Below are 26,926 nucleotides of genomic sequence, written 5' to 3' on the forward strand. Positions count from 1 at the left end.
CAAAAGTTGAAGGATGATACTGAGTCATGGTAATTTCTTACAAGTGGTGTTTTCACAAAAAAAATCAACTAGGAATGTTTAAGAGGGCTGAATGAAAATACAAACTACAGGAGCCAGCAGCAAATACTGTAGTTGCAAAACTGATGAGGCTTTTGAAGAGCTGGATATTTCACTATCTGTTGTTATTCAGTGATGGTGGCTACATTGTTCAGGTTTGTATGTGCACAGGTACTGAAAACTTCTGAAATCTCATACAGTTGAATATGTTTACCTAATGCTGTAGATACTTAGAGAAATCTTTTAAGATTGTTGTATATTTTACTTTTTTTACTTTCTGAATACTTTTATACTGCTCTTATATTATCTTTACAACCTATAATTTGTTTAGTCATGCTCTGTTTATGTGGGATTTCAGGGTGCTGATGGTACAGATCCTGGAACAGAGACTGAAGAGAGCATGGGAGGAGCTGAAAGCAACCAGAGGGCAGCAGATTCCCAAAACAGTGGTATAGTTATTCCATGTTTCTTCACAGTCTGTGTATGTAGTGGGAGGAAAACATAGAAGCTCTTTTCCATGTGTTGAAATCTGCACTTAAAAGTAAAAATATCAGTGAAATACTAAAGGCCATTTCAACATGTGGTGTGGATTCTTTTGAAATGATCTTTTCTGGATTTGTTCTAAATTCTTTTGAAAATCCTGCAAGCTCCGGTTGCTGTGGAAACTTAATGGCTCAGTGGATTAATCTGTCTCTAAATCAGCATCTGAATAATTAATGCTTTGTTTTATTGCTGGAGTTGTAGCTGGCACAAGTCCTCTTCAAGTGGTTTTTACATAACAATACTGGGCTTGCAAGGGAAAAATGAGTTAATTCGTGGCAGAACTGGAAAATTTGCCTTCATGTATCCAGCTTGGTTCCTAGGGTTTTCCCCCTGTGTATTTGTGTTGTAGGAGAAGGGAGCACGAGTGCTGCAGAGTCCACGTTTGCCCACGAGAGCCTGAGGGAGCAGCAGCCATCATCGGCGTCCGAGCGCCAGGGCCCGCGGCCCCCGCAGTCCCCAAGGAGGCCACCACACCCTCTGCCCCCACGGCTCACCATCCACGCCCCTCCCCAGGAGCTGGGGCCCCCAGTGCAGGTATAAGCCAGCTCTAGCACCTCAGAAGACTTGGGAATAAATTGCTGTATGATTTCTTATCAATAAAATCCATTAGGAAAGGTGTTGCCAGCTGTTCGGCATGATAGAAATGTACCTGAGCAAAGGGGTTGAGTGGGTGTCGTCCTGCAGATGATGGCTGGACAGGGAATGTACAAATCCATCCCCAGTGCCTTACTCTTTTTAGCTTGGAATTCTTATTATATTATACCAGTACTCTGTCAGTCAGTGGCTGATGATATATCTACTCAAAAAGCTTTTCTTAGCTCAGATTTGAAGGACTTTTATGAGTTGCTCCAGTGTAGATGGGAAAATGCAGCATTCCTTTGCCCAAGTTAAACCTTTCACAGTCAGTGCCTGACCCATGATTATACTTTGTTGAGGACCTGTTGATTTTGTAAATTAAAACATCACAACAGGAATTCTTCAAAAATACCCTGACTGAAATGATCCTTTACCATTAACTGAGGCTTGGAATCACAATATTTCTGTGAGCAAGTTTTCTGTATTCAGTAGAGACTTGAGTAAATTATTACTGTCACTTCCCCAGAATATACACATTGTCCCCCAGAGAGTGTGCTGGGGCACTGCCCAGGCTCTCCAGGGAATAGGCAGAGCACCAAGGCTGCCAGCACTCCAAGAGTGATTGGACAATGCTCTCAGGCTCTTCCTGGGTTTCTTGGGTCTGTCCTGCATGCAGGGGTTGGACTTGGTCATCCTTGTGGGTCCCTTCCAGCTCGGGATATTCTGTGATTCCATGGTGATTGCCATACTTACTCATTAAGCTGCTGTCCTCGGCTCTGAATGAGCACTTGTACGTTGTTAGAATTCCAGGATCACATTCACACAACTTCCCCCATTTCTTTCCCATAAAGAGAATCCAGATGACTCGGAGACAGTCGGTGGGGAGAGGGCTTCAGCTGACCCCTGGGATAGGTGGAATGGTGAGTGTATCAGAATCTACTACTAATGCCCTGCTTTGAGGGAACGTTTCTAACTCTTGAGGTTACTTTAGTTTTTAAAGAAGCCTGGCTGCTGACTTCAGGGGTAGGATGGTCTCTGTAGTCTTACAGAAAATATCTTACTCCTGTTAATTCATGTATTAATGGAGGCAAAGATTAGAAAACTTCCAGGAAACAAAAGGCTTCAAAAGAGGCTCAATTGGTTTTGTCTAAGGTGATTTTATTTACTTGTTTTTACAGTCAGTCAAAGTGGCTGTGTTGCTGGAAAAGATAATACTAAGTTCAGCCTCATCCTAAAGGAACAAGGCTAATTTATGCTGCCTCCATCAGCTAATTTTGAACCTTTTATTCAGCTGTATTTGGCAGAACAAATGCCGGTTCAGTGACAGAAAAGAGACTGACTGGGTAAAGTACCTTCTGTGAGACCAAAGGCATCAGCTTTAGATGTCTGAAATTAAACAAAAATTTTGTTAGAGCTAAATCTGTTTTTGTTTTGCTGGACTATGTGGAAAAATCAACCTTTAACTCAGCTGGTAAAAACTGGAAATACATTGTAGGCTCTCATATCAGTCTCTTTTTTTCCAGCAGCAGCACTTCTTTGATGATGAGGACAGAACAGTTCCAAGCACACCAACTCTTGTAGTTCCACATCGTACAGATGGATTTGCAGAAGCCATTCAGTAAGTTGATGTGAAAAGAAAAAGGAAAAAAAAAGGCTTTTCTCTATTCTTCATTCTATTTCTTTCTATTTTTCAGTGAAATTAAAATAAATTTAAATTAAGTGAACTTGTGATTGAAGTAACATGGTAGGATAGATAACTGCATGTGCAGATAAGTAATTATTGTTTGAATTGTGTGTCATATAACTGATCAGCAAATTAGGAAGTGAATATTCTCCAGTGTATTGTAACCTGGTGATTTAAGAAGAGATTAAAAAAACAAAAAAGTTCTATCAAATTTCCTTCCTTTTTCTTCCTCCCTCCCCATTGGTATTGCCAATGAAAGTAGGAAAAGTTACCTCCATTTTTGCTTTTGGGATGTTCTGGACATGTCCAGCAATCCATTTAAAATTGTGAGAGTTCATAGAATGGATAAGTAAAGAATTTTCTCTTCAGGACTGTTATACTGATTTTGAATGCATTCCTAATAATTTGAGAGCTAATTGCTGTTTATTTAGCAGTAGCTCAGCTGATTTTTATGGTCAGTATTAGCTCATTTTGTCTCATGCTTGATTTGTTCTCATGGTCAGAAAGTTCTCCCCCCTGCCCCGATCTTTGGGGAAGTTGCAGAATTCCTGAAGTCTGTATTTTCCAGTTCCCCCCAGGTAGCTGGAGTTCCTCGGTTCAGATTTGGGCCCCCTGAAGATATGCCACAAACCAGCTCCAGTCACTCTGATCTTGGGCAGCTGGCATCACAAGGAGGTAAAAGCAGTTCTGGGCTCTCTTTTCTGTGGGTCTTTGAGTAAAGAAGAGAGAATTCAGTCAACAAAACACAATTCTTCACACAATGCTTCAGGAAATTGTTGGAAGTGTGGAAACCTGCAACTCTTAAATAATTGTCAGCAGGGACAGAATAACAGAAATTGAGAAGATGTTATCTTCAAGCTGCTACATTTATGGTCATGTTAGGATTTTGAAATTGAATTAAATACTGAAGGAATAGTTTTTAACTTCAGTTTTACCATTGGTTGTAGCTACCCTGTAGTGAAACATTAGGGGAAAATATCCAATGCAAAGAAATCTTTGGGCTATATCCTTATCTGCTCAGAGATGGCCAGGCTGTTGTGTTTGCTGTTGGTCTGAATCTGTCCTTTTCCCTGGCATCCCTGTTGGCATGGAACACAGGCTGTTCTCTGAAAAAAGCTCACAGCAAAATAATGCAATGATGAAAGTTAAAAAACAAGCAGTAATATTTTCAAGGTTTTACCTTCCAATAAATCGTGATCAGCTCTGGCAGTAAATCAAAACAAAATAACAAAAACCTGCTTAAATACAAATGACTGGATTTTATCAGGTGGCCAGAGGGTTAATCCTTTTTATAGCCACTCATTGGGATGGATTGTCACTGGAACTTTGTGTTGCAGGTTTAGGGATGTATGAAACCCCACTGTTCCTTGCCCACGAGGAGGAATCAGGGGGTCGCAGTGTCCCCACAACACCGTTACAAGTGGCAGCACCGGGTAAGTGGCAGAGATTTGCAGAGCGAAGCAGGGAATGATTCCCATTGCTGTTCCTCAGGAGCACTGGGCAGCCTGTCCCCGAGCTGCCTGTGCTGTCACGGGCTCTGTGGGCAGGGCCTGAGGGTGTCTGTGCCCCGCAGTGACGGTGTTCACGGAGAGCGCCTCGGCCGACGCCTCGGAGCACGCATCGCAGTCGGTGCCCATGGTCACCACCTCCACCGGCAGCCTGTCCACCACCACCGAGCCCGGCGCCGGCGACGACGCCGACGAGGTCTTCGCAGAGGCAGAGTCTGAAGGGTAAAGCACCACTGCTGCTCTGGTTCACTGACACATCCGTTGTCACCCATGGGCAGCTCAGACAGCGCTTTGTAGTGCTGTGGGGAAGGACAATCTGACTCTTCATCCAAAACCAATGATCTGCTGATGATTTTCTGCTGATCTTCTCCTTGGGGTTTAACAAAGTTAATATAAAAGTCATCAAAAAAAATTTACTATTTTTTAAGAATGCAGAGCACTCTGCAGTAGTCATACTGATGTTAAAGGCACAGGTTGAAGGATCAGTTTGTAGAATAAAGACTAAGGCAGTCCTGCGTAATACAGAAAATCACTGCTCATGCAAAGCACACATGTATGATTAAGTCACCCAGTTAAGACAGTGCATGTACAAAAGATGAAGCACAGGGCTGGAATAAGCAGTTCTTAGTGAATTTTGTAAACAAATAATTTTGTCTTTTGTTTTATAATATTTATAATAATTGCTATATTTTGTAGTATGGTGAAGTTAAGATCTAAAAGGGGACAGTTTATCATTTTATGCTATATTTTATTTTTGATTTTCATTGAATCTTTGTGTTCCAAGACAGGGGTTGTTTTTTTCTGGACCTTTTTGAAGCTGTGCAAATATACTTACATGGTTCTCCTCCTCCACCTTCCCTTCTAGCATTACTTCAGAAGCAGGCCTAGAAATCGATAGCCAGCAAGAAGAAGAATCTGTTCAAGCATCTGATGAGTCAGATCTTCCTTCAACTAGTCAGGATCCTCCTTCCAGTTCATCTGCAGGTACAGATTAATCACAATAGTAGTTTGTACCTTTTCATTAAGAGTGAGAATTCCTTTGTCCAGCATCGTGGCTGATAGCCAGGATACACAAAATAAGATAAAACTCTTAGAATCACAGACTCATAGAATGGTGGAATGGATCTTGAAGCCCATCCAGTGCCATCCCTGCCTTGGACAGGGACACTTTCCACTAGACCAGGTTGTTTCAAGCTTTGTCCAGCCTGGCCTTGGACACTTCCAAGAACCCACAGCTGCTCTGGGCACCCTGTGCCAGGGCTTCCCCACCCTCACAGGGAACAATTCCTTCCCAGTGTCCCATCTGACCCTGCCCTCTGGCAGTGGGAAGCCATTCCCCCTTGTCCTGTCACTGCATCCCTTGTCCCAAGTCCCTCTCGAGCTCTCCTGGAGCCCCTTTAGTCATTGGAAGGGGCTCCAAGGTCTCCCCAGATTATCTTAGAGCAAGATCATAATTTGATGCCTATAGATTCTTTGGTACTTTGATAAACCATTTTTCCTTGGTCCGCAGTAATTGGAGTAGGCCAAAAAAGAGTAACAGTTCATAGAGTTCATTACTGGTACTTTGGTGATTTATCCACTGGCATATTTGATGTCAGTTTTAAAATATTTTTAATTAAATTGTCAAACAACAATAAGTTAATCTCTGTTGAGTTATCAATTAACCCTCTTGTACAGAGAGCAAAAGAAGTCCCAGACTTGTTTTGAAGCTTTTATTTATGTTAGAGAAGAGGTCAATGAAATTGAAGGAGGCACCTTCATCATTCTAAAGTAAAGAAAGCATAACACATACCAAAACATGTAAAGATGAGAACCTGGCAGGCACAGCCACCCTTTCTTTCTGCACTGCCTCTCCCACAGACACGAGCAGCACTCAGCCCAAGTCCCTGCGCCGTGTCCGGCTGCAGCCCCCGACGCTGAGGACGGGCGTGCGTGGCCGGCAGTTCAACAGGCAGAGGGGTAAGTGCTCCTGGCTGCTCCCAGCCAGGCTGGCCGTGCTGGCAGGCAGGGAGGGAGTGACACAGCAGCCTGCCCTCGAGATTGGTGTGTGACCCTAAGAGCTCTGGTTTGGGTTTAGTGTGTTAGGCTGAGCAGGTTTTGGACAGGCAAACTTCCTTCTGCCATAGCACCTGGCTCTTATCAGTAGAGAGAATGTAAAAGGGCATTAGATCTTCAAAGTTTTAAAGTAAGGTTTCAGAAGTGTATTAGGACAGCAGTTTAGAAACTTCTGGTTTTAGCATTTCCATTTGGTACATTAAGGATTCCAGTTATATCAATGTATACTCATTGAAAAAAGCTTTATTGGAAGTATTACAGGTTTTTCAGTGTAAAAGAGTTAAACCATGGCACGAAATTATTTTTGCAACTTCTGTATTTAAAAAAAAAAAAGCCTTTGATGGATTTTGTTCTGTTTTGCACTATTTTAACATTGTAGAAGACTCAATATTAGCATTGAAATATAGATTAGCTGGTATTAAGGGGAAAAATAAGGAGGTGGGATTAGGATAGATTTTCTTCCATCTGTCACCATTTTTTAAATACCAAAAAGAGGGACTAACTTATTTCAGATGTGCTAAGAATTCTCTGCTCATTGGTTTGGCTCAGGATCACAAGTCACCCCCAGCCTTTTGCATGACACAGGTGACATGTGCATGTGTCACCAGGCTTAGGGGCCAGAGGGGGAACTTGAACTGTATCAGAAGGGAACCACTCCACTGCCCTGACAATGCTTATGGAAAGATGAAGTATCACCTGTGCAATGGTTGATGAGAAGGGTTTATACTAATGCACTTGTTTTCTTTCCCTGCACAGGTGTAACTCATGCCATGGGAGGCAGAGGAGGCCTGAACAGAGGAAACATTAGTTAAATGAAATGTAAAGGACTTCCAGCTGTGTATACAAAATGCCAGTTTGCCTGTGGTTGCTTAGTGTAATGAAGCCAGAGCTTGAAGCAGCATTTTAATACTTAGAGTTGTGTGCACATATTTCAATGTCTTTTATTAATAAAATTAGAAAAAACATTGACATCCAAATGGCATCTTGATTTAAACTCCTCTGCTGTGCCTCACTTGCTGGGACAGTTGTACCAGTCTTTGGTTACAGTCTTTCCTGTGAGAGCAGTAACAGGTCGTGCTATTCTTTTGCCAATATCCAAACTGTAGTACCGATCTGAAAGGAAGAGAGGGCACAATTAAATTCCAGAGACTGCATTTCATTCATGGGAAGAATTCACAAATTCAAGCCTTCATTTTAATGTCACTTAGGCCTGGATAACAAATTTAGTGTTCCATGTGCATACAGGGAGCTGAGAGGCTCCAACAATAAATTTCTGCCCTCAGATTTATTTTTCAGGTGTCCTTGCAATAAGTTTTATGGCATTGCTAATAATTAAATTTGTCCCAAGAGCAGGAGCAGGGAAGAATGTTCTTGTGTTTCTAGAACACAGAAATAGTCTTAACAATTTGGAAATCAAACTAATTACATCCACAACAATCCTGCACTCACTACAGAAGTGGGAAGTCCATAGTCCCTGAGTGTGAATGAGCCTGTGAGGCTGATTCCTCCAAGGTGAGGAATTGGATCTTACTGACAGGGCCTTTAATAGCCTGTATTTAGGTGTGGCTTGTTCTTAGAGCTATTTAGTTTTTGGAAAATGAGGAATGCTTATATGGGATCCTGACTGGGGGAATGAGTCTACCTAATTTAGGATCACAAATAATTTTTTTGAGCTAAGTCAAATGGTTCATCTCTCTCCTTTTTGTGTTTTGTCAGAAACATAGTTCCATAGAAGCCATAGAAGCCATTTAAAAACTTGCTGTGTTGTGATCCAAAGACTTCAGTCTATCATTAACATGATCCTTCATTTAATGTTTGTCCCTTTACAAGGCTGAACTCACTGGCAATGCGTTCCCCAACTGGCTGCTTTGAATCTCTGTATTTCATTGCTGCATGTTGTCCTGTAACTGATTTTTAATAGAAACATCTCTTAATTATGGGCAACATTTTAATTCTCAGGACTTTGTAGTAGTGCTGAAAGTAGGACCACAAATGACAACAGGAGCATCTTTCTTCCCCACCCCCATATCTTTTGAGGTCTGTAGTGATGTTACTTACTGTAAGAGAAGGCATAGTAGTCGTAGCCATCGGGCTTGTTCTGGTTGGGCACGGAGAGAGTCGAGTGGACAACTTTGGGGAGCCCTCTCCAGTACGTTGTCATTTGGATTTCCTTGCGCAGAACTCCTGCAAACAAAAGGAACCCTCCATGAGGAGCTGTGGCACTGTGTCCCCTACAGCCATTGAAACCTTCCAAACACAATGTTGTGTCAGAGGTGAAAGCATCTGTGTAAGAGAGCCTCAGTGCCACTTACCAGAGGGGTGGGAGTTGATCCTGACGGTGCGGATGACAGTCGGCATTCGCACAGCACGCTGGAAGCGCCGCCGGATGACAACTCTGGGGACAAAGGCTGGGTATCTGATGGTGACCCGGGCTCTTCTTTGACACTTCTTGGCTGGTTCTTGTCTGTACACATACTGCTGCATGTTCCCATCTAAAACACGTTTGTTTTGTTAGTTTGAAAAAATAAATACCTCCCCAAAAAAACACCCAACGACCAGGTTGATTAGGTATGAAAATGTCATTATATTCCTATCACACACAGGGAATCAATAACAACATTCTTGTGGTGGCAGTACAGCGTTCATGTAAAATAAGGAAAATACTTTAAAATAGGAAATCAGAAATAGAGATGCAAATTTCCACACATAGTTATGAACTAGCAAGATTGAAGCTTTTCCTTCCCTAATTAACTTAAGATTATAATAGCTTTACCACCAGATAAAACTTATTTCAACATTCAGCTACTACAGTGCTAGATTCCTGGATTCTCACCCTTACAGATCTGGTTTAAAATGCACTGAAATACCTCCAAGTTCTAGAACAAATTTTTAAAAGCTTCAGGCTATTTTTGAGCACCTGGAACACTGGCATAATTTGTGTTTGAAAGAAATGATCGGTCTTGAGTCAAGAGAAACAGTGAATTCCTGACTAAGGCAATTCAAGCACCTTTTGATGTTCCCTGAACTTCAGGAATACAAGACATACCTCTTTTGATGAAATAAACAGATTCTGGTCTGTTGTTGTATCTTGCCACAGGGAGGGTTGCTACTATTCTCCCACTTAACCCTGCAAATCCAGTTGCGAGAGGTTTGGGATAGCCATTATCCATAACACCATTAGTGAAGCGCCAGTACAGGGGACCCTGAGCATTTAAGGAGGAGAAAAAAAAAAGAGCTTTAGAGGAAATTAATTTCTGGTAATTGAACTGCAAAACAAACATGAAGAATAATCCATAAATCAGCACTAGCACTTTGGTAGCTACATTGTAAATCTGACTGGAATCACTCCTACATCCATACAAATGGGATAAGACTACTACAACTTTATTAAGTACCTCCTGCAGCCTTTTAACCTTTGAGTAGGGTTGGAGGATCTTAGAAGCTAATTTTTAAGAGGGGCTACTGAACAAAGGGGTTTCCTTTCTAAATCCCTTAAATTTTCATAGATATAACAAGTAGCTTGAATTCCAGGACTGAGTGATTTATTGGGAAGTAACTGCATGACAGCTTTAACGAGACATGTGCATTTCATTAGCATTTTATTTCAAGTTGGGAAACACACTAGGAATAAGTTTAGGCAATCTTTTTCCCCAGTACCCAATCTGAACCTCCCCTGGTGCAACCTAAGGCCATTCCCTCTCATCCCGTTGCTGATCCCTGGGGGCAGAGCCCGACTCCCCCCGGCTGTCCCCTCCTGTCAGGGAGCTGTGCAGAGCCATAAGGTCCCCCCTGAGGCTCCTTTTTCCCCGGCTGAGCCTCCCCAGCTGCTCCTCATCAGCCTCGCCCCACCCTGCCGGCCGGGACCGCTCCCACCTTGATGAAGAAGGTTTTCCCATCGCAGTTGCACCTGGAGAAGACGGAGTCGATGGGCGAGGGGATGCCCCAGCCGTCGGTGATCCGGCGGGGGTTGGTGGTCGGAGGGGTCCGGCCGTTCAGCAGCCAGTAATAGTGACCTGGAGGGGGGGACAGGCGTGAGGGGCGCCGGGGACAGCGAGGGGACAGCTCCGTCCTGCCCCGGGGGACGAGGCTGAGCCGGCCCCATGAGGGATCTGGGGACTCGGACTCTGGGCTCGGGAGAGTTTCATGAGGGGTGAGGGGCACCGGGGCGAGTGAGGGAGGCAAAAGAGGAGGAAGAGCGACGAGGCAGGTGAAGGAGGAGGACGTGAAGATGAAGGATTGGGTTCGGGAAAGATGAGGGAGAAGGAGGAGGCTGGGGCAGGTGAGGGAGGAGCTCCGGCGCTGTACGGAGGAAGGAGGAGGGCCGGGGCCGGAGCCGGAGCAGGTGAAGGAGAAGGTGAAGGAGGGCCGGGGCCGGGGCCGGAGCCGGAGCAGGTGAAGGAGGGCCGGGGCCGGAGCCGGAGCAGGTGAAGGAGGGCCGGGGCTGGGGCCGGAGTCGATGCCGGTGAAGGAGAAGGAGGAACGGGGCCATGCCGGGGCAGGTGGAGGATGTTCGCAGCAGTCTCACCTCGGAAGACGGCCAGGGTGCCATTGGGCAGGGCCACCATGCCGTCCGCTGGCTTGCCGCTGCACAGGTCCTTCTCGTCGTTCTTCTCTGCAAAACACAGCCAGGTGGGTTTGTTTAAGGATCCACAGGAACAGCCTTAGCTGTCCCCTCGGTCCCGCTGATGGGCCAGGGATTAATTCCTCATCGGGGACGTGTTCTCGGGAAGTTCGGCTCTGGTGCAGCAGTGCCGAGTGACCAGGTGTGGGTTTCTTTGCTTATTGCCACCTAAGTGCCTGTAATTCAGGAAAACACCTACAAACACCTCGTATTCTACATGCTCTAGGACTTTATTGTTCCTTTAAGCTGGTTTAGCAGCTTCTCTTCCCTTTTGTTATGTCTTAAAAAAAAATAACTAAAATAAGCATTTATGCTTCCTTTCAGTTAAACATTTTTATGCAGTTAAATACAAAGGAACGATGAATCTCTTTTAAATTGAAATTCAAGTATTTTGCATCTAAAGCCCTAATTTTTCCCCCCAAAATATCTTTCAGTATCTGATTCAAAAATTGCCCAAGAACCTGCAGACTATGTCCAATTAAAATAAAGAAAGGGCATGAAAAAGGCTGTGGCAGAAAGCAAGGCAAGAGACTTCCTGTCTCTTTTATATTATATTTTTAGAAGGTGGCTACAAAACACCAGGTTAGGTACCATGTGGGAGGATGGATATGCAGCCTGACTTCTAGCAATTTTTTTCAGGGGATTTTGAAATTTGTCATTTTTTTCCTTGACTTGTTGTCTGTTTGTATCTTCTATGATAGCAAACAGGATGAGGAGAAACTTATAGCAAACAATTTTCAGTAGGACTAATTACTGAAACCAATTAATTTAGATTGTGTTCTAAACTACCTGGAGGATTTAATTAACTCCAGGTTAATTAAATTAGCTGCTGATGCTTTCATACCTGCTGGAATGCACTTACCTTGTGTTTCTCCAGGGATCATTGGCAGGTCCCCAACTTGTATTAAAGGCTTGTTTATCTCAGGTTCTTCTTTTGCTGGCAGAGTTTCAGGTTCAGTTGGGTGTGGCTCTTCTGTCGTCTCAGTGACCTCCTGGAAATGTATTGTTGGCTTGGATGTCCCATTAAACACAAGATACATTTCTTCTATTGTGTCCTTTTTATCCCTTGTTGTGGTTTCTTTGGTAACTGTAGTTACCTCTTCTTTGGCAGTACCAGGGGCCTTTTCAGTGACACCTTCCATTTCTTTTTCAGGTGTGGTGCCCATTTCTTTAATGGTTGTTACTTCTTTTTTACCAGCTGTTGTCATCTCCACAATAACACAAGCAGCACCTGGGCTCTCTTTGTCTGCTGCTGGCCCTGCCTGCTCAGCGTCTGTAGTTGTCTCTTTTTCATTTGGTGTTACAGCCTCAGCAGGCTGAGGAGTTGAATCTTCTTTGATGGTTGTTACCAGCACAGTGGGATCGGGCAAGGGAGCTGTGGCTGCTGTTGTAGCAGTCTTGGTGTCTGTAGAAGTTGTTTCTGATTCAGCTGCTGCAGTGACAGGTTCTTTGGCCATAGGAGCTGTGTTTGGAAGGTCATCCATACCTTTAGGAGAATCACCTGGTTTAGCTGTTGTCACCATAGCTACAGTAACTGTATCTTTCCCAGTTGCAGCTGTGAAAATGTCTTTAAGCAGAGTAGTTCTATCTTTCTTTGGTGTTGTTGTCTCCTTGTTCTCAATTGTGGTATCTGAAAGCATTGTCTCTGCCCCAGCTGTGGGGGAGTCCATCCCAACAGTTGTGGGTTCAGCACTTCCCGGAGAAGCCGTGGCTTTACTGGCCTCAGGAGCTGCTGGGATGGTCGGAGAGTCAGCATCCTCTGCTTTAGGGGTGGTGGGAGAGTCTGCCTTGGTTGTAGTTTCTTCTGGGGTTGTTTCTTCAGATTTGGGGGTGGTGGCAGGAGAGTCTGCCTTGGTTGTTGGCTCCTCTGGGGTTGTTTTTTCAAGTTTGGAGGTGGTGGGAGAGTCTGCCAAGGCGGTTGTCTCCTCTGGGGTTGGCTCTTTGGGTTTGGTCGTTGTTGGCTCCTCTGGGGTTGTCTCCTCTGGTTTAGGAGTTGTCGGCTCCTCTGGGGTTGTCTCCTCTGGTTTAGGAGTTGTCGGCTCCTCTGGGGTTGTCTCCTCTGGTTTAGGAGTTGTCGGCTCCTCTGGGGTTGTCTCCTCTGGTGCGGGTGTTGTCGGCTCCTCGGGGGTTGTCTCCTCTGGTTTAGGAGTTGTTGTCTCCTCTGGTTTAGGAGTTGTCGGCTCCTCTGGGGTTGTCTCCTCTGGTTTAGGAGTTGTCGGCTCCTCGGGGGTTGTCTCCTCTGGTTTAGGAGTTGTCGGCTCCTCTGGAGTCGTCTCCTCTGGTGCTGGTGTTGTCGGCTCCTCTGGAGTCGTCTCCTCTGGTGCTGGTGTTGTCGGCTCCTCTGGGGTTGTCTCCTCTGGTTTAGGAGTTGTCGGCTCCTCTGGGGTTGTCTCCTCTGGTTTAGGAGTTGTCGGCTCCTCGGGGGTTGTCTCCTCTGGTTTAGGAGTTGTCGGCTCCTCGGGGGTTGTCTCCTCTGGTTTAGGAGTTGTCGGCTCCTCTGGGGTTGTCTCCTCTGGTTTAGGAGTTGTCGGCTCCTCTGGGGTTGCCTCCTCTGGTGCTGGTGTTGTCGGCTCCTCTGGGGTTGTCTCCTCTGGTTTAGGGGTGGCTGGCTCCTCTGGTTTAGGAGTTGTCGGCTCCTCTGGGGTTGTCTCCTCTGGTGCTGGTGTAGTCGGCTCCTCGGGGGTTGTCTCCTCTGGTGCTGGTGTAGTCGGCTCCTCGGGGGTTGTCTCCTCTGGTGCTGGTGTAGTCGGCTCCTCTGGGGTTGTCTCCTCTGGTGCTGGTGTAGTCGGCTCCTCTGGTGCTGGTGTAGTCGGCTCCTCTGGTGCTGGTGTAGTCGGCTCCTCTGGTGCTGGTGTAGTCGGCTCCTCTGGTGCTGGTGTAGTCGGCTCCTCTGGTGCTGGTGTTGTCGGCTCCTCTGGTGCTGGTGTTGTCGGCTCCTCGGGGGTTGTCTCCTCTGGTGCTGGTGTTGTCGGCTCCTCGGGGGTTGTCTCCTCTGGTGCTGGTGTTGTCGGCTCCTCGGGGGTTGTCTCCTCTGGTGCGGGTGTTGTCGGCTCCTCTGGGGTTGTCTCCTCTGGTGCGGGTGTTGTCGGCTCCTCTGGTGCGGGTGTTGTCGGCTCCTCTGGTGCGGGTGTTGTCGGCTCCTCTGGGGTCGGCTCCTCTGGTGCTGGTGTTGTCGGCTCCTCTGGTGCTGGTGTTGTCGGCTCCTCTGGTGCTGGTGTTGTCGGCTCCTCTGGTGCTGGTGTTGTCGGCTCCTCTGGGGTTGTCTCCTCTGGTGCGGGTGTAGTCGGCTCCTCGGGAGTTGTCTCCTCTGGTGCTGGTGTTGTCGGCTCCTCGGGGGTTGTCTCCTCTGGTGCTGGTGTTGTCGGCTCCTCGGGGGTTGTCTCCTCTGGTGCTGGTGTTGTCGGCTCCTCTGGGGTTGTCTCCTCTGGTGCTGGTGTTGTCGGCTCCTCTGGTGCTGGTGTTGTCGGCTCCTCTGGGGTCGGCTCCTCTGGTGCTGGTGTTGTCGGCTCCTCTGGTGCTGGTGTTGTCGGCTCCTCTGGTGCTGGTGTTGTCGGCTCCTCTGGTGCTGGTGTTGTCGGCTCCTCTGGTGCTGGTGTTGTCGGCTCCTCTGGGGTTGTCTCCTCTGGTGCTGGTGTTGTCGGCTCCTCGGGAGTTGTTTCCTCTGGTGCGGGTGTTGTCGGCTCCTCGGGGGTTGTCTCCTCTGGTGCGGGTGTTGTCGGCTCCTCGGGGGTTGTCTCCTCTGGTGCTGGTGTTGTCGGCTCCTCGGGGGTTGTCTCTTCTGGTGCTGGTGTTGTCGGCTCCTCGGGGGTTGTCTCCTCTGGTGTGGGTTTTGTCGGCTCCTCTGGGGTTGTCTCCTCTGGTGCTGGTGTTGTCGGCTCCTCTGGTGCTGGTGTTGTCGGCTCCTCTGGGGTCGTCTCCTCTGGTGCGGGTGTTGTCGGCTCCTCGGGGGTCGTCTCCTCTGGTGCGGGTGTAGTCGGCTCCTCGGGAGTTGTCTCCTCTGGTGCGGGTGTTGTCGGCTCCTCGGGGGTTGTCTCCTCTGGTGCGGGTGTTGTCGGCTCCTCTGGGGTCGGCTCCTCTGGTGCTGGTGTTGTCGGCTCCTCTGGTGCTGGTGTTGTCGCCTCCTCTGGTGCTGGTGTTGTCGCCTCCTCTGGTGCTGGTGTTGTCGGCTCCTCTGGTGCTGGTGTTGTCGGCTCCTCTGGTGTCGTCTCCTCTGGTGCTGGTGTTGTCGGCTCCTCTGGGGTCGTCTCCTCTGGTGCTGGTGTTGTCGGCTCCTCTGGGGTTGTCTCCTCTGGTGCGGGTGTTGTCGGCTCCTCGGGGGTTGTCTCCTCTGGTGCGGGTGTTGTCGGCTCCTCTGGGGTCGGCTCCTCTGGTGCTGGTGTTGTCGGCTCCTCTGGTGCTGGTGTTGTCGGCTCCTCTGGTGCTGGTGTTGTCGGCTCCTCTGGTGCTGGTGTTGTCGGCTCCTCTGGGGTCGTCTCCTCTGGTGCTGGTGTTGTCGGCTCCTCTGGGGTTGTCTCCTCTGGTGCTGGTGTTGTCGGCTCCTCTGGGGTTGTCTCCTCTGGTGCTGGTGTTGTCGGCTCCTCGGGGGTTGTCTCTTCAGGCGTGGGGCTGGTGGGGGGCTCGCTATCTGTTGCTGCTGCCTCGGTGGCGTCGGGGGTTGGGTCCTGTGTTGGGGGCAGGTCAGTTGGGTCCATGTCAGTCAGTGGCTCCTCTGTGGCATCAGGGGTCACATCTTCTGTACCCGGAGTGGGAGGGTCGGCTTCGGTGGCTGGCTCCTCTGTGGCCTCAGGGGTTGTCTCTGCAGGTTCTGTGGTTGGAGCAGGAGTGGTCACTTGGATTTCAGGATCTACAGAACGAATACAAATTTGGTTCAGCTGCTTGAATTGCCATGCGGGTAGGTATTTTGTGTCATGTATTACACCCATTAGCTGTTGGTGCTTCCTTTGGAATAGCAAGTCCTTTTTTAATGGCCAGACTAACCTGGACCAGGTGAAATGGGAGTTTCTTTTGTGTGTACGGAACTTTGCAGCAGCTCAGCTCAGTTTTAGGTGATCCCTTTTGGCCAATCTGGCGCTGCCTCAGGTTCTGGGTTTAGTTTGGTGCCTGTAGGTACAGCTGCCTAGGGTTTCCTGCTGCTTTCATGGAAAGGAAGCCACTTTAAAAATAATCCTTCTAACAGAACACTTCTCAGTCTGTTATTTTTATTTATTCCACTTCCCTACATTATAACTTAGTCTGCACCAACAACCTGGAATTGGCAGAGTGAGGTAGGGAAGCAGGATGAAAATAATTCCTGAACACAGGGCCCTGATTGCATCTCCTGCTGTATCTTTGTTCCTTGGGTTGTTTTCCTCACTGTGATGTATGGATTTAAGGCTCTCTTTACTTGTATTTATAGTTACATTGATATGAGTCAAATTGTTATTCAGCAAGAGGAAGAGTAAATGCTTCTGCATTTCAATCTCTCCCTAAGTGTTCTCTCTCTGAGATTTTGCAGATTAGTTCTGCTTTCACAAATGTTGTGTGTTTGTATGAGCAGAATATTGCAGAATAGGTTTCACTCCCATCCCATGTATCTGAAATACCATAAGCTAGCTGGGATCCTGTTAATGGTTGTTTGAATTTATTTAATTTCATTTAATTTAACCCACTATATGGTTTTTAGGGTTTGTTTGTTTTTTGGTTTTGTGGGTTGTTTTTTTTTTTGGGGGGGGGGGGGTGTTGGTTTTTGGTTTGGTTGGTTTTTTGTAATAGGAGATTGGAACAGCAGAAAATAAGTATTCCAAATCTAAAACAAAAAGAAGAAGGGGGAGAGGATTAAAATATTGACTGACTTGTAGTGCCTTTTCAATTGTGCTTCAAGTTCAACCTGGTCTCCTGAGTTATCACTTCAAATGTTGTAACACAGTACCAAAGAACACAGGAAAGCAGCATATTTTCCAGTCAGAATAAATAAATAAATGTGTTCTCTGAAGCAGCGTAAGGCCTGGCTTGATTGAAGCTAAAGGAACCTGCTTGGATATTTTCCTGTGCTGCCAGTTCATCACTGTCCCACCCTTCCTGTTCCAGCCACGGATGCCATCCAAGACTGACAATGGTCTGTACCCTGTTTTTGGAGGATGTGTGTGACAATCCAATAGAGACACAGGAGACATCACCTCTCTGCACCATCTGTGCTGAGTGAACTCTCCAAAGTCCTGAGGGCTCGGTGAGGTAATCAGTTTATAAACCAAGTGCTTCCAAGCTTGCTAACTGTCTGGTAATGTCTAGGATCAGCTTTCTATTTCTAGAGTAGGAAAATGGTCTTTCATTTTCCTTCAGGTAACACCCATCCTGGTGCATCCATATGTTTGCCTACCTTCCTCGGGTGACTCTTCCTCATCTGTGGAGGACCTTTTAGATTTGTTGTCTGGAGGAGTCTCTGGGGTTGGCTTTTCTGTGTGTGCTGAAAGAGAGAAGTGCTCCCATTAACAGGTTATTTTATCTTTATAGGTGCTTGGTGTCAACTGTATAAGAGTGACCAACTTCCATTTAAAACTGTTTCTTTTCATTTATGGGATTCTTTACACAAATATTTGTGTGAAAAACAGCACAAATACCCTTTTGATCCTGAAGTGTTTAGTCACAGATGGGAGCAATATTTTTCCCAGAAGTTTGAGGTGAGGCATTATTAGCTAATGGCAATTTTGAGGTGGGAAAAGAAATGAATTCTGAGCAGAGTTCTATGTTCTGAAAATTTGTCTTTTTTTTTTTTTTCACTACAGATGACTTTTTACTACTTGACTTGCACTACAGATAACTAACTCTACAGATAACTCTAGTGGAAAAGGAGAGCTGTCACATTAGCCAAGAATTTGCTTTGATAATCCCCTTGCAGCTCTTCAGATGTGATAATTCTACACAAGTGATTGTTTTGGGGAGACATTTTGAAATAAATGGTTTCCTTGAAGGAGACAGGAGCTACAAAGCAGGCATGGACCAAGGAAACAACATAGGTATTAAGCTAACTCATAGTAGGCTGAGTTTTTGCAGAAGTGGGTGGTTGTGTTCAGATTTTTCAGCTCTGAAGAGTGAATGGAAATTCAGTTGCATCCAGTAAGAGCCAGATAATATTTTGTAATTAATTGTTGGCCAAATTGTACAATTGGAAATTAGCTACTTGCATAGCCTTGTAGAAGGAACTTGTTAATTGTGAAGGAAATGTGATTGAGTTCAGGGAACTGGCCAAATTATTTTGATCCAAGGGAGCTGGTAACTGCTAGAGGTGTGTGTAATCAGCTTTTTACAAAGGAATGGGATTTTTGTCTCCAAGGGATAACCATGGTGTCAAAATATTTACTTTCACAGTGAGCTAGTGCTCAAAACAAGAAAGGTTGGGTATTGCACTATATCCTGAAACCTTTATTGAGGAAGAGAGAGAAATTGTAGTTGAAGCTGAATGACTCCTTTGAAAGCCAGTTGTTGGGGAGGGGAACGTTTTGCTTATGTGTGTACATGTATTCAGGGAATAAAGAGCTTCTGGAGGACAGGGAAGATAACAGTGAGCTCTGGATATTCATTGTACACTTGGCTTTACTGTACAGAAGAAAATGTTCAGAGGATGCTAAAACAGCAAATTTATTCCAAGAGGTTTAACAGATTTTAGTTATTCACACATAGTATAAGTAGTAAAATACTGAGTACAGTGGTTTGGGGGATTTCTGCTGGATCTTTTTCTGACCAAAATTGATAGCAAAGTTTAGTACAATACAGAAGAAACTCTCTAAGATTAGGAACGGTTGGTTAATTCTTCATTACATTTTAACTGAAGAAATGAAATGGTTTAACAGTGTTTTGTGAGCGTTTGGGTGTGATAAACTCAGCAGAAAGAGGGAAACACTAAGCAGCCTCATAAGCAGCAAATTCACCTCAATATGCTTCCAAGACACTTCTCTAGACATTCAGTGAAAAGTGCTGGATACAGACTCTATTTTAGCCTAAATTACTGTGCAATTGTGTGGCAAAGCCAAGCCACCATTCCAGCACCTGGGGACCACTTGGGTGAAGAGAACCAAATTATAATTGTGACTTATGTTGTGTGTCATACTGCAAGCTTTGGGAATTGGCTGCCTTGGAGGTAGGCTGCTCTGTGGATGCAGTGATCCAAAGCCAAGCCACACTTGTCAAGTGTGTTGAAGAAATTAGTTTAAGTCTGTAGGTACCAGAAAGTTTAAGGACATGATGAAACTGTTTTTTAGAGTTCATTTGCTGGTGTTCTTAAAGCTACATGAGGGCGGGACTGCACCTCCAGATCTGTGCCTTTGTGCTCAGCTGAAACCCCACCAGGCTCTGCAGAAAAGGACAGAACAAAAGAAGTGACTGCAGGTCAGTTTGATTCTGCCCTGGACTGAACTTGCAGCCTAAAGGTAAAATACGTGTTTTCTTAAATTTTTTCTTCCTATACTGTGAACACATGGCATCCAGTTCCTCCAACCTGCCCCACAGGATGGGTTTCTGTGTCGGGCTACTCTTCCCATATTGGATTTGGATGGGGAGAGAATGTAGGATGTGCATCTCTAATATGCTGCCAGTGACTGTGGTGGCCCCAAGCAAGTGGTCTGTAGGTCCAGGTAGTGTTATCCCAAGGCACAGAGTAGCCATTCCCCACTTTTGGATGGGTGGGGATTTTAAGGGAGTTGTTTTTAGAAGATGAACTCACCTTTTTATTGCAATTTATTTATTGATCTGCCTAGTGGAAAAGGCCCTGGAGGTGCTGGAGACAGTGGCTAAATGTGAGCCAGATGTGCCCAGGTGGGCAGGGGGCCAATGGCCCCTGGGCTGTGCCAGCCCTGGTGTGGGCACCGGCCCAGGACAGTGGCTGTGCCCTGTGCTGGCCCTGCTGAGGCACCTCGAGTGCTGTGCCCAGCTCTGGGCCCTCTGGCCAGAGAGACCTTGAGGGGCTGGAGCGTGTCCAGGGAAGGGAACGGAGCTGGGGAAGGGTCTGGAGCACCAGGAGGGGCTGAGGGAGCTGGAAAGGGGCTCAGCCTGGAGAAAAGGAGGGTCAGGGGGACCTTGTGGCTCTGCACAACTCCTGACAGGAGGGGACAGCCGGGGGGGGGTCAGGTTTTGCTCCCAAGAACATGGGATAGGACAAGAGGAAATGACCCCTAGGAGCACCAGGGGAGGTTTGGGTTCCCAGGCTGCCCAGGGCAGGGGTGGAATCCCCATCTCTTGAGGGATTTAAAAGCTGTGTGAATGTGGCACTTGGGACATGTTTTAGTGGTGGCCTTGGCAGTGCTGGGGGGGATGGTTGGATATAATGATCTCAAAAGGTCTTTTCCAAACAAATCTGTTCTGATTCCCCAGCTTCTCTCATTGAATTCTGTTACTGATGTGTAGACCTTATCTTTACACACAGTATTCTGAGTAAGGGCTCTGACAGAGCGTGGCTAATGGCAAAAGAGCCTAATGTAAAATACAACTTTAACCTCAGAACTCACATCTTAGTGATGGCTTCCAGGATATCTACCTGTATGTTTCCATAAAATGTTCATGCTTGAGAAATTGGCCAATTTGTTTGTGAAATTAGGTTTTGTTATTTTTGTTCTGTTTTGTTTTGTTCTGTTTTCCGTTTTTCAGTTGTTACCAAAGCCCACAGAGTTTTGTTTACGGTAAAGCACCTCTGCTTAAATATTTCTTTGAGAAAAAGACAGAGAAATGTCTTACCCTCTTTACAGTGCTTGACGTAGTCTGGGCAGCATTTTCCGTACCGCTCGCAGTCGGCGTCGCAGTCGCACTCCCTGCCCCTCTCGAAGGCTTCGAAGCAGCGTCCCTGGCAGGAGGCGGCTGTGGAGGCAGAGCAGCACCGTCAGGCTTTGGGCCAGCTCGTGTGCAACGCTGGGACCTCTCTACAGTGAAGTCATTGGCTCGAGCTGGGGCCAAGAGCAGCTCCATAAAATCAGGCTCTTATCCTGGTCTGATCCAGGATTTGTCTGTAATGTGGGGTTTGGATCAGGCAGTGCCGTGAAGGGCACTGTGCCATGGCAGTGACCACTGGATTGAGAGTGCAATAAAACCTGACCGCCGCGTTCACTTTAGCCAGGTCCCACCGTAGGAGGCTTCTGCTTCCCCAACCACAGAGCGGTGATCTCAACAGTGATATTTCAATTCTGGGCTGGGTTTGCAGGAAGGTGTTCACCAGGGTATCCCTTTACAACAAGAATGATGTATCTACCAAAGCATTTCTGAAAAATAATTCACCTAATTAGGTCACAACCGAGTGGTTTGTGACCTGGTGTGTCCAGGCAAACACTGCAACCTAGTGTGAGCAGGTTAGCCAAGTTACCCCAAGAGACCAGTTTGGAACTGTTTAATACAGTTCTTTAATTATTAGTACTAAAGGACTATATACATGTTTTGATATGATTTTAATATTTCATGTTTGGTTAACTTCTGAAACTTCACTGACCAAACTGCTATTCGATATCAAATTTCTAACCATGTTGTGTTAGAGTGTACACAGCTATTAGACTTCAGAAAAAGCACTTTCTCTACGTAAGTTTCTATTAAAATCATTGTCTCTGTGGCACACAAGGCATAAAATCATGTTTTACAGTTAAATCACTATCAAGAAAAATTAGAATTGCTGTATAGGCAGATTCTGAACATCTTTGGATTAGCGCAGTTGTGGAATCAATGTTGATGCCAGTGGATCCATCCCACATGCACAGGTGAGAATTATTTTTATTATCTTAGGGTAAAATTTATTCAGAAATAATGTCTGGCATTTCTGTCATTTAGTCAGTGTTGATTCCACACTCACTGGGCAGCAGTCCTTAAGCAGACTGCCTGCATCCTTTCAGGATGGCACCTACTGTGCTTGCCTGGACTCACTGATTTAGAGTAGAAAAGGGAAGACTTCTCTAGCCTTAAACTTTTGGTTAAATGTTGTGCAGAAGCCAGAATACCTTTAGAATCTGACCCGCAATGAATAAATAATTTCCATAATTAAAATGCCTCACTTTGCATCTTCAGCTGTGAGAAATGCTGATGTCCTCCCACAAAGCTGAATGAGGATAGGGAAGACTGAAGGGCAAAGTGTCCCCAGTGTTTGTCAGGGCAGCAGAACTGGAATTTTAGGGAATGCTAGGTCTGCATTTTGAACAACACTCAGTGGTGTTGCTGGTTCTGAGAAGTATTTGTTACTCCTGTAATTCTACTGGAACCACAGTGTAGTGTAACAAACTACTGTTACCCAAATCACTGGCATTTCTGACACTGGTGATTGCTATGAAAATGCTTTTAATGCTCAGTAAAGCAATAATCTGTTTTTATTTACATTGTGCAGGCATAAATTAATACTCATCCAAACACCTTTTCCAGCAGACTCTGGACATGGTTCTGATCCAGAGTAAATTTCTGTCCATGGAAGGACACCCTGGCTTTGAATTAGACCCCACAGCATCCACACTTCTTAAATTTGAGTTGGAATTTGTCAGAATTTCTTTCTGCAAAACCCTAAATTGGCTTTTAACAATTGTTTTCTTTGTATAAGAGACAGACGCATACAGTACAAATGCACTAAGGAGTAGAAAACAAACAGTTTTTGCTGATCTTGCTTAGTTCTGCTTTTGTAAAAAGCAAAATTCTTTGCTTGGCAATAACCTGTGGATACACAATTTTCTTTGGATCACAAGAGGTTATCCTGAATATTTGAGGGGAGCAACAATACATGTATGAGCGGGAACAAGGACACAGCAAACCAACAGACACTTAAGCATTCAGAGAGGAGACACTGGTGTGGTAGGGGACTGGGAGTGGAATTTGAGGAGAGGAACTGGCTGTGTTTGGGAACTTACCCACTATGCAGACTTTCCTGAAGTCAGGGCAGCACTCCATGTAGTGGTGACAGTTAAAATCACACTGGCAGTCATGCTCTCTAGAATACCCTGCCCCACATCTCCCTGTACAGCTCGATACATCTAAAATCACACAACACTGGTGTAAGCAGTGACCAACCACAACGGTCCTTAAGGTAATGCTGGATGGAAAAGGACTAAAGTTTCTCTCTTTTTTTCCTATAGAATGTGGTTTCCTCACTCAGTACTGAAGAAGCTGAGGGCCTGGTGTGACCCCTCCTGAAGGTGTGGGGAGCAGAGGTTTGCTCTGAGGCATTCTGAGGACCACCAGCATCATGTATTCAGGTTAGAGGGGTCTTCCACTGAGATAATTTAACACTTTTCTTCTGAAAACTAACGAATCCTTGAGTATTGGTTCTGTAGTATGACCACAGGCTTCCAAACTAGCCCCTTAGACAGTATATCAGCTTTGCTGATTTACTCTCCAGTTTGATTCACCCTCTGTATGATAATAGGTGTGCATCTGCACACCCATACCTGACTGACCCCCTAGGTATTTGATTTTTACTGTTGGTAATGCTGTTCCTAATAACCCATCTAACCAGGTGAGCTTGCAAACTGGAGAAAGCTGTCATAATAAATACAGGTCCCTGAAACCATTTTTATTGGAAGTTTCCAATCTGCCTACTCCCTACACTATATTTTTTCCCTGATGCCAGGAAAGAATTTGATATCAGCTCTCAGGTTAAGAACACTTGGGGTCTAGCCCTGTAACTCCTATGAAGTACATTTTGTTAATTAGAAGATTATGTACTAGCACACTAACAAAAAGTTCATCCCCACAATGGCTTTACTGCCAGACTGCTGGGAAATGCTGGATAACAAGAAATGGTGCAGATAACAGGTGGTAAAACAAGACATCGGGAGGTGTCTTGCTTTAACCTGTGAGCATTCCAGCTTGGCAGTGCCTTGCTACCTTCTGCTGCCAAATCAGATATTCACCCTGCAACCCTCCCCTTCCTCTTTGAAATCTCTGCTAACACAACCAGCTAACAGCTTCTTCTGGAAATGAAACATGCAGGACCACAAGTGAAGCGTCCCTAAATGCAAACAAAGAAGCTGAACAATCAGCAAGCCCAAACAGATAATCAGGTGAAACATTGAGAAACAACAAGGAAATAACATGTAACACAACACAACACCAAAGACAATTTCTAACAGCACACACTCCTCGTGTGTGTGTCTGAAGGAAGAGCATGGGATAACAAATATTATATCTATTACATATACACTGATTTTAAAACAGTACTTGTAATGCTTGTTACCACTTTGCCACAAATAGAAAAGTGGAATGAAGGAATAACTGGAGACATTAATGGACTTGAGTTACTGGGCTATTAATACAGCAGTTGAAAAGACAAAATTGACATCTTCCTTTATGGATATATGCCCAGTATGTTGAACCCTTCTTCCTTTATGGAAAGAAAGTAAGTCCAGTAGCTATATGGATAATATGTAGTAGTCTAATAGTTGCACCTCTTCATTAATTTCTTTTAAGTTTATGACTTGTAAGTTAGGGAGTTACTTGTAAGGAAAATGCCTGAATGGTTCTGGTTGCTGTTGGCAAAAGTCTTGATTTTTGCTGAAACTGGTGGGAAGGCATCAGTTATCAAGGGGTCAATGTAAGGTCACATTTGGCATGGGGTGTGCCCTGAGGAACTTCTCAGATACAGGACATTGTGCCTTCTGCTATCAAGTAGTAATAAATCATTTTCTACCAGCAAGTAATACCTAGTGTCATCCCCCTGAAAATTTGAGAGCTATTAGAGAACTGCAACAGCACAGGATTTGCTAGAGGGCATGTTCTGCTTCACCATAACAGTGTTACTTTAGTAAGGAATCAATTATAGAACTTGAAGTATCATTAGACAAGTAATTCCCAAAATTTGCCTCAGTGGAGTAATAATGGTGCATTTAATGGGAAAGCACTTAGCAAGGTAGAGACATTTCTTTCCCTTAACTTATTGAAATATTTCTAGCCAACCTTTGTGGATATTCTCATGTTAGATTCTTCCTAAATCAAACTGCAAATCACTAGGGCTAAATACATTAGTAGGAGAGCAAGAGGCTCTGTAAAGTGTCTACAGAAAAAGTAATAGATTCATACGCATTTTGAATTACATTTATATTTTTATGTTACTCCTCAAAAAAAGAGGACCATGCTACTCTAAAATTTATTTATTAAAATATTCAGTGATGATAAAACTGAATTATACTTCCTATCAGAATAAATTTCTAGAACATAGTATTTTTATAAAGATGCATTTGAAATATTCTTAATGTGTGTCAGGCACACGCTCCTAGACACCCTCCCTTCAGCTTTGTGTGTTACAGTACCTTGAGAAGACACTTCTGGAATCAAGGACAGTGAAAGGACCACCAGGGATAAGCAAAGTATGTTCCATATGATCATAACTTTCAGGTACGACATCATTCCTAAAAAGAAATAACCTCACATCACTATCTGCAATTCACGTAATTCATAATTTAAAAAATGCTGTGCATATCTTTATATATAATAGACTAGTTTGATAAAAATGTAAAATAAATAATAAAACTTGGAAAGGAAAAATTTCTGATTTAGAATTACTTCATAAATTCCTTCTTGATTATTAGTCAATTAGCCATTAAATTCTGTAGTAAGATTATAGAAATTCATTATTAACAAGTAATAGAAATAAATTTTTTCAGAATTCTATTACATGAAGACTACAGTCGTCTTCTAACATGGGTACACTTCAGCCCAACAATGTTTAAAGTTATAATACTGATAAATGAAAGTCTATAATAAAACCAAATACTGACAGAACATTAGTTATTCAGCAACATAATTTTATAAACCATAACCTAACATTGAAATATGTCAAATGGAAATTAGACTAAATCTTCTTTCAAAATGAAAACTTTGGATTTTCTGTCCCAGTTCCTTGTTCTCCTATTTAAGAAGAGCTCTGGGTAGAGACAGGTGTAGCACTTACCTAGCAGAGAGTGTGTCTGCTCCTAGGGCTGTTCCAGAGTCCTTATATATTGCTTTGGAGCTGTGCTGGGGTCAGGTAATTAGGCAGCTTGTTAAACACACCACCAATGACAGCTCATGACAGCAAACTTTCCACAGGGCTTGGAAGAGGGCCCGGATGACTAGACTAACACAACATCTGGAAAATACTCCCATTAAGAAAAACGATTACAGAAAAACTAAATAGGGACTTACTAGTCAAAACACATTTTGATTACTGAGAGAAATGAACAAATTGTCCTCAATGCAGCTGGAAGGCATTAGAGAGTATTGCAGAGCAATAAAAAATCATCAGAAGCAAATGCTGAGTGTATTTTCTTTCCTGTCAAATGGAGCTTAGGTGACAGTAGCCTGAAATGATGCAGTTTTATCTGCTACTGATGGTGTATCTTCTCCAAAAAGTTGAGAGCTAATTCATACAGACATAAGTAATTTACCACTTGCACTGAATATTTTGTACTTTCCCCTGAACTGAATGGAAACGCTGCCAAGGCATTGGCTAGAAATCAAAGAATTGAGTCAAATCACAAAGTTATTGAACATATGATATGTAAGACATCAAAAATGAATGAAAGAGGCCTTAATTGTTTTAATGGTCTTTGAGTTCATTGGTTCCAGATTTGGGATAGTGGAAATGGTCATTTGTAACTCTCAGAGACAAAGAAGGTTTTAACTGAAACTTTTACAGTCCTGACTGTTGGTCTTTAGGAGGGATCTGTTATTCAGAAATTATCCTAAAGGCCAGGGAACTTTAATACGCCTCCTTTATGATATTACTTAAGTCCCAAAGTAGTTCTGTTAACCCCAAAAATAAATATGGTATAGTACACATTGATCCCAGTTGAGGAAAGCACTTCAATGAGAATGAGTCTCTTAAGGAAAATAATGCAGAACAGGAGTGGGTTGAAACAAGTGTTTGAATGTTTCCCTCACTTGGTTCATTGACTGAACAGCTTTAGTAATTTTATGCTA

At 44.7% G+C, this 26,926-nt stretch overlaps 2 protein-coding genes and 1 long non-coding RNA gene across 21 annotated transcripts in view; 2 read left to right on the forward strand and 1 right to left on the reverse strand.

Moving 5' to 3' along the window:
• Positions 1-7,388, forward strand: part of TPR (translocated promoter region, nuclear basket protein) — a 33,355-nt gene extending 25,967 nt beyond the window's left edge. The window contains exons 42-51 of one of the 4 annotated variants that reach the window (XM_064427773.1): positions 416-506; positions 950-1,134; positions 2,028-2,096; positions 2,685-2,794; positions 3,429-3,535; positions 4,198-4,293; positions 4,434-4,590; positions 5,234-5,352; positions 6,229-6,327; positions 7,180-7,388. In XM_064427773.1, the coding sequence (XP_064283843.1) occupies positions 416-506; positions 950-1,134; positions 2,028-2,096; positions 2,685-2,794; positions 3,429-3,535; positions 4,198-4,293; positions 4,434-4,590; positions 5,234-5,352; positions 6,229-6,327; positions 7,180-7,235 (1,089 nt within the window). In that variant the 3' untranslated portion in view covers positions 7,236-7,388. The remainder of the gene's footprint in view (positions 1-415; positions 507-949; positions 1,135-2,027; positions 2,097-2,684; positions 2,795-3,428; positions 3,536-4,197; positions 4,294-4,433; positions 4,591-5,233; positions 5,353-6,228; positions 6,328-7,179) is intronic. The other 3 variants (XM_064427775.1, XM_064427776.1, XM_064427774.1) reach the window with 3 other exon arrangements.
• Positions 6,750-26,057, reverse strand: PRG4 (proteoglycan 4). Its single transcript, XM_064427777.1, has 15 exons — positions 25,917-26,057; positions 25,276-25,374; positions 22,879-23,001; positions 20,747-20,866; positions 17,400-17,486; positions 15,490-15,887; positions 15,187-15,405; positions 14,348-15,036; positions 11,907-14,131; positions 10,949-11,035; positions 10,297-10,436; positions 9,470-9,626; positions 8,736-8,915; positions 8,482-8,607; positions 6,750-7,536 (listed from the first exon to the last, which is right to left on the reverse strand). The coding sequence occupies exons 2-15, from the start codon at positions 25,370-25,372 to the stop codon at positions 7,433-7,435; spliced, it is 4,752 nt and encodes a 1,583-aa protein (XP_064283847.1). The 5' UTR covers positions 25,373-25,374; positions 25,917-26,057; the 3' UTR covers positions 6,750-7,432.
• LOC135304891 (uncharacterized) overlaps positions 10,886-26,926 on the forward strand; it is a 42,629-nt gene continuing 26,588 nt past the window's right edge. For 10 of the 16 annotated variants that reach the window (XR_010366129.1, XR_010366128.1, XR_010366127.1 and 7 more), the window contains exons 1-5: positions 10,886-11,052; positions 17,111-17,254; positions 17,534-17,700; positions 17,806-18,036; positions 19,279-23,223. This is a non-coding gene — a long non-coding RNA (uncharacterized LOC135304891). Of the gene's footprint in view, positions 11,053-15,650; positions 15,936-17,110; positions 17,255-17,533; positions 17,701-17,805; positions 18,037-19,278; positions 23,224-25,257; positions 25,361-26,926 lie in introns of those variants that run through there. The other 6 variants (XR_010366139.1, XR_010366141.1, XR_010366138.1 and 3 more) reach the window with 6 other exon arrangements.

This window comes from Passer domesticus, chromosome 7 (genome assembly GCF_036417665.1).
Source record: "Passer domesticus isolate bPasDom1 chromosome 7, bPasDom1.hap1, whole genome shotgun sequence".
Lineage (NCBI taxonomy): Eukaryota > Metazoa > Chordata > Aves > Passeriformes > Passeridae > Passer > Passer domesticus.